Source organism: Hylaeus volcanicus, chromosome 7 (genome assembly GCF_026283585.1).
Source record: "Hylaeus volcanicus isolate JK05 chromosome 7, UHH_iyHylVolc1.0_haploid, whole genome shotgun sequence".
NCBI lineage: Eukaryota > Metazoa > Arthropoda > Insecta > Hymenoptera > Colletidae > Hylaeus > Hylaeus volcanicus.
Window position 1 is genome coordinate 21,977,462 of NC_071982.1, and position 6,860 is coordinate 21,984,321.

The 6,860-nt window shown below is 37.2% G+C and overlaps 2 protein-coding genes across 4 annotated transcripts; one reads left to right on the forward strand and one right to left on the reverse strand.

The window, feature by feature from the left end:
- Positions 1-332: 332 nt before the first annotated feature.
- LOC128879505 (uncharacterized) lies at positions 333-6,854 on the reverse strand. 3 transcript variants are annotated; one of them, XM_054128701.1, is made up of 9 exons: positions 6,144-6,849; positions 5,824-5,962; positions 5,605-5,756; positions 1,444-1,699; positions 1,246-1,374; positions 1,037-1,169; positions 844-960; positions 651-762; positions 333-565 (listed from the first exon to the last, which is right to left on the reverse strand). In XM_054128701.1, the coding sequence occupies exons 2-9, from the start codon at positions 5,955-5,957 to the stop codon at positions 498-500; spliced, it is 1,101 nt and encodes a 366-aa protein (XP_053984676.1). In that variant the 5' UTR covers positions 5,958-5,962; positions 6,144-6,849; the 3' UTR covers positions 333-497. The 3 variants fall into 3 exon arrangements, with proteins under 3 accessions (XP_053984676.1, XP_053984675.1, XP_053984677.1); XM_054128700.1 differs by having other exon boundaries at positions 5,824-6,848; XM_054128702.1 differs by lacking the exon at positions 333-565 and having other exon boundaries at positions 645-762; positions 1,051-1,169; positions 5,824-6,854.
- On the forward strand, positions 2,154-5,567 carry LOC128879504 (N-acetylgalactosaminyltransferase 6). The gene is made up of 2 exons (XM_054128698.1): positions 2,154-2,624; positions 2,847-5,567. The coding sequence occupies exons 1-2, from the start codon at positions 2,418-2,420 to the stop codon at positions 4,473-4,475; spliced, it is 1,836 nt and encodes a 611-aa protein (XP_053984673.1). The 5' UTR covers positions 2,154-2,417; the 3' UTR covers positions 4,476-5,567.
- Positions 6,855-6,860: the final 6 nt, after the last annotated feature.

A 6,860-nucleotide genomic window follows, 5' to 3' on the forward strand; every position in this document is an offset into this window, starting at 1 on the left:
TCTCGCGGCCAACACCCCGAAGCTCAACTGAGTGAGTGTGAGAGAGAGAACGCAACAATGTGCGAATAGATCTATCCTTGTTGCACGCCGTTGCGTTCTCTCTCACACTCACTCAGTTGAGCTTCGGGGTGTTGGCCGCGAGATGGCGAGTCGAGCGATTGCCGCGATTTTCGAATTATCTATCCTTGTCGCACACCGTTGCGTTCTCTCTCGCACTCACGCGCATAGGTCTATCCTTTATATATTCATTTGTTATTACAAAAACGAAGAATTATAAATGACTTTTTTAATAATGTGGTGATTTTTTTTCGATAATAATGGTGCGACAAGGATAGCCTATTTGTTTTTTTATTTATAATATATATACAATTAATAAGAAGATATATAAATGAGTTGTTTACATAGATTGTTTACTTTTTATAAAATGATTTTGAAACGACCATTACTTTTCGATCTATTTTATTATGATTAAATTTCGTTAATATTACATTGTGTTATTACAGCCTACTGTAGTAAGATTCATGCTTCACCATATCCTGCGTCACATCTTTAACCGATCTACAGCCTGCAAATTGATTGATATGTTTTACCAAATTATTGTATCTATATAATGGAAATATAAAGTTTGCAAACTACTCGATTGAACTTACCTGTCAATGCAAATGCCAAATCTATTTCTTTTCTAAAAATTTCTAGAATGTGCCTTGCACCTTTTTCCCCCGAATGAGATAAACCCCACAACATAGGTCTACCAATGAATACCTGAAGCAAAACAAATAAAAATGAATCGAAGAATGTAATGGATTTGAATTTTGTAACTGTATTTGTCCTAAATTCGCTTACCATTTTTGCACCCAGAGCGAGCGCCTTAAATACATCGATTCCTTGCCTGATACCTCCATCCATGTAAACTTCTATTTTCCTGTTCACTGCTTTGACTATTTCTGGCAACGCTTCGATCTAGCAATCATACGTTGTTTCCATTACCCATCTTTAACACACATCAAAGTTTTATTTTCAAATAAGAGTAACAAACCGATGCCGGAATACCATCGACTTGTCGGGCGCCGTGATTTGAAACAACAATTGCGTCTACTCCACTTTCGATAGCTAAAAGTGCATCTTCCGGTGTTAGAATTCCTTTTAAAACGATTGGCAACTTTGTAATACTACAAAAGATTGTAAAATAAAATGAGGATTCGTTTTGAAGGCTCGCGATTATAAACCATAATATTTCCTTCCAACCTCTTAACCCATTTGACATCCTCCCACGATAAAGAGGCATCGAACATATTTGTAACATACTCGTTCAACCCAGAGCCATCCTGCGCAGAATTTACTTTATTTGACAACTCTCCCTCAAAATTTTTTAATCTGAAAATATTCAAATAATGTACTTTATTCGAGGGAAATTGTATATTGTTCCAACTATGGAAAGAATACCTCAGATGACTTGGAAGTACAAATTTGTTTCTAAAATCGGCTCGCCTATCGCCAAACATCGGTGCATCGATGGTAAGGACGAGTGCTTTGAAGCCGGCACGTTCTGCTCGTTTGATTAAATTTGAAGTAACATTACGATCTTTATATATGTAGAGTTGAAACCATTTTATTCCTTTTGGCGCTGCTTCAGCCACTTCTTCGATGCTACTTGTTGATATCGTTGATAACGTATAGATCGTGCCTGCTGCTTCGGCGGCTAAAACATTAAAAATTTTCTTCAATTACTATAAACTCCAACTTACGCTTGGCATTACTGAAATTCAGAAATTATATTCGAATATGATAAAAAAGAATGTTCAAAGATAAATAGAATAGAATAAATTCGGCTACTTTGAAAATACACGAGTGTCCACACGAATCATTTACATTACATACATCAAGTGTTTGATATGAATCTCAGTACTTGTTACGCGTATTAAACGCTCGATGTAAACTAACTTTCTATTTAAGAGAGAGTGTCTGGAACTTGTACGGTTTTCCTATTGCAGGCAAACGGTAGGAGCGAAGCAAAGAAACGAGAAACGATAGGGAGAGCCGGTCAAAATGTTCTATCATATATTGAAACACAAGGTGGGGCAGTTTGACAACTCGTTTATATTTAGAGGTAAAAAAGAATGTTTATGCGAGATAAGCATTTAAAATGTTCGTACATGTTTAAAGCCGATGTGCTGGAAACTGTTTTTCCAGCATCGAATGCGACCCACTTGTCGAGAACCGCTTCGATCTCGGGGGATCGATCCTCAGTCGACGCGTGGCAACCGTGTCTGTCTCATGTATTTTATCGGAACACTTTCCATATCACAGATAACAGCTGATAAGCTAAATTTCCTACACATGAGGTTAGTTTCGAATAGATAGTTTGGTAAGCTGGTGGGGTTTCGTCAAGTGTCGTTACACGACATGATTGTTTCACGATGATGAAGAGAAATGTGATAAGCCTGATAAAGTTCTTCTTTCTGGCGGCTTTTACCGTTTTCCTGACCGTCGTCGTATTTCGGTACGTACGGACATCACCTAACCATGAAATTGCAACACCGGCAGCCGTATTCGTAGCTATCGAAGATGATAGTCCGAAAAATCAAATCGATTCCAGGCAGAATTTCAACGAGCATCTCTATCAGGTATGGGTTAAAGACCTGTTCGTTGGTAATGGTTGATGCAAGTGAAACAGGTTTAGCGATAGCTACCCTTCTGCATTCCGCACAGTACCGTATGATTATTTTCACGCACCCTGATGCATGAATTACGACGATATTTTATTTATAAAAAGTATTTTAAATACATAAAGTTCATTTAAAATTAAACCGATGCTACAGCATAACGTTTGAATCATTTTTTATTAGGATGACCAAGACAAAATAGATTGGCACGATTATAAAAGAATGGAAGAAGAAGCAAAAAGAACAGGAACGGGTGAGCATGGGAAGCCTGCATTTCTGTCCCCATCTCTCGATGCACTGAAGGAAAAACTATATCAGGTAAACGGCTTTAATGGGGCACTCAGCGATGAGATTTCATTGAATCGTTCGGTTCCTGACATTAGACATCCAGATTGTAAAAAGAGGAAATACTTAAGAAATCTTGATTCAGTTTCTGTGATAGTCTCTTTTCATAACGAGCATTTTAGCACTTTAATGCGTACCTGTTGGAGCGTTATTAACCGTTCCCCACCATCTCTTCTCAAAGAAATAATATTGGTAGACGACGCTAGCACTAAGATGGAATTGACCAAGACTCTGGACGATTATGTCGCTAAACACTTGCCAAAAGTTAAGATCGTAAGATTACCAAAACGTTCTGGATTAATTAAAGGCCGATTGGCTGGAGCTAAAGTTGCAAAAGCAAAAGTACTCGTGTTTCTAGATTCTCACAGTGAAGCAAACGTCAACTGGTTACCACCTTTGCTAGAACCTATCGCGCAAAACTACAAAACTTGTGTCTGTCCTTTCATTGATGTGATAGCTTACGAAACGTTCGAGTACAGAGCCCAAGATGAAGGAGCAAGAGGAGCTTTCGATTGGGAATTGTACTATAAGCGGTTGCCATTATTACCCGAAGATCTTAAGAAACCAACAGAGCCATTTAAGAGTCCAGTAATGGCGGGTGGTCTCTTTGCCATCAGTGCTAAATTCTTTTGGGAGTTGGGCGGATACGATCCAGAACTAGACATATGGGGTGGCGAGCAGTACGAGTTATCGTTTAAAATTTGGCAATGCGGAGGACAAATGTACGACGCTCCTTGTTCGAGAGTGGGTCACATTTATCGAAAGTTTCCTCCTTTCCCTAATCCGGGCAAAGGGGACTTCTTAGGAAAAAATTACAAAAGAGTAGCAGAAGTATGGATGGACGAATACGCGGAATATATTTATAAAAGGCGACCGCATTTGAGATCGTTAGATCCTGGAAACTTGACAGAACAAAGAAATTTAAGACATAAATTACATTGTAAGCCGTTTAAATGGTTTATGGATAATATAGCTTTCGATCTCGTCGAGGTGTACCCTCCTATCGAACCGGATGACTTTGCATCTGGAGAAGTCCGTAACATGGGTGTGCCTGAATTATGTCTCGATTCAAAGAAACGAAAGAGAGATGGTTTTGTAGTAGTCGATATTTGCATAAAAGATAATCCTAGAATTCAAGGGGAACAAGAATTTCGACTGACTTGGCACAAAGATATTAGACCAAAAGATCGTACAGAGTGTTTAGATGTTTCTAGAGGAGACATGAAAGCACCTGTAACATTGTATCCTTGTCACGGAGGCCAAGGAAATCAGTTATGGCGTTACAATGTTGAAAAACAATGGTTAATGCATGGTTATTCGTCAAGGTGCTTAGATACCGACCCGGCGAGCAAAAAAGTCTTTGTAGCAAATTGTGATTCGGCATCTCCTACGCAAAAATGGAGAATTGAAAAAGTAAATATGAAAGCCATTAATAACTGGGATAACGTGGGACCCAAACGACATTGATTCCTTTTCTTTCTATACTGCCATTATTTTCTTAGTCTCTATTTAAGCAATTCATTTCCATTAATGTGTACATACATAAACCTATTTCCTTTTTATTAACTAGTCATGTAAAATTGAAATTTTTAATTCCAATATTTTCCATCGTACGATGGAAAAATGTATTTTAAATTGTAAGATTATTTTAAGAATTACAGAAAACGTATGTTTCTTAACATTTCTTGCAACAGTGTTTCTCGAACGAAAACCATCAAGGAAGAAACTACACCTATAAACTGAAAAACTTTAGACTATGAAACATTTGAAATTTTATTTATAATATAACGTAATAAGAATATCGTGAAGCTTGAGAAACACTGCTGCACGGTATTTCTCCGTCGCGAAATCGTTTTCATGCATTTATACCGATGTAAATATTGTACGAACCCTCTGTTGTGCCTTAAACATATAGCTGCATTTAGAACTACATATTAATTATAGTTATTACTTTATCGAATAACTTCGCTTTAATGCTCAATTTTTACCTACGACAGAACTGATCGACTCGTAAAATTTCTTTAATGCCAAACTGTGAAACAGTTAATTAAGTTTCTTGACTGACAAACCGAATACTTTTATAATATACAACTAAATACAAAATTAATCAATCTTTTCTCGTACATTATTAAAATAAATTCTGTACAAACTGTTCAAAGTAAACCGGAAGTTCCATGTACGATTGATATACGATTAAGCAGCAATAATTTTTTAAGATATTTGCGAACATATCAATTCTATGCACGTATAATCAAGCACAGACCACTTGATAAAACATTTATACAGTTTACGGCTGTACGTTATATACATTGGTACGTACATATAACGTATAAGGAAAAATAAAGTAAAAGCATCTATTTTATAAGAAAAGAAACATATCATTTTTTTTTATCGAACTTTACTTTGTTGTATATCCACTAATATTTCTACACCACAGCGTTCTATAAAAATAAGAAATTCGAAAAAGGTTCTATGCAACTGTGATCTCGGCACATTTTCGTTATTGCAACTATTTTTGTAAAGCGTTTGTATGATTTAATAAACAGTTTATTAAATCTATGTATGACATCTAAAGAATGAAAATGTTTAAACTTACCTCTTACGTTCGCACATTCACCATCAGGGTGTGCCATACGTTGCATTGCCGACGGCGCTACTCCTAATGGCATCGAGATCCTTTCACCTAAAACGACGGTACTTATTTCCCTCTTGGACACATCCCTTAAAAACCGGGGCCGTATCCTGAATCTACAAAATGTCATGATTATGTAGAAAACAGTAAATCTTTCGTGACATTATTCTTTTTTAGAATTACTTCCTGAATGCCTCGATGTTCAGTTTTAAACTGTATTCTTCTCCAGCTCCAGAATTATAATAGTCCCTGACAGAGCGTGACAAGTGTCTTTGGGCGTACGTCTGGTAGTCTTCTATGCAAACGAATTCAGCCATATTTTCTTGAAGAGGAAACGTAGTTTCGAATTATTTACAGCACATGAAACCAATTTAACACGAATTAAAACTATTTCATTTGCGTGCACAACGATCGAGATGTTGAATTCAAATCAAGATCTCTGTACAGTTCGACATGACACTGAAGTAATCAAGTCAGAATTGTGAATTTCGTCGTAGACGTACGTTTCAATAAAATCAGTGGTTACACAGTGGGTCAGACTATTGGCAAACGATTGCCACCGATGCGGAATAGTGCCGATAACCCTTCAATCGGAGCGTGCCCACTAATATTGCTGATAAAATTGTTTGTTCTGCTTGGCTTGATATTATCCCTATTTATTTCCGTGGAATTAATGAAAGATGAGTGGTGGCTTTTTCTCGGATGAATCGTCCTCTTTATACCCCGAGAACTCGTCGCGATAGCGTAATTTAAAAACGCAAACGCTGAAAGAACAACATAGTCGTTGTTGAGTCTCCCTTTTCGGAAACGCATAATTCAAGATCAAGTTCATAAAACTTATCTAAATTGTCGGCCGAATTACTCGTGTAAACGTTTACGTAACTCCGTCTGCTGACTGGATGAGAATTTAATTATTTATCTATGGAATTTTTCTTCGTTCTGTAATCATACACAAGTGTCGTAATTTTCCTCAAACCTCAAACATTTTCTTCTAATTGGAAAAAGATTACCGTTATATGAAGTTCGGAGCAGCGCTTACGTGACTCATTAAATGAAACAAATGTTTGACACAGAAGGATTGTATTTCGTGTGATGGAGCGCAAAGGGGTTCGGCAATGAAATCGGCACGCGTGTAAATACATTGTCCGCTTAACGAGGTAGTTGAATCGGTGAATCGTTCTTTCGTCAAAGGCAAATGAGAAACGCGGGCACCAAAAACG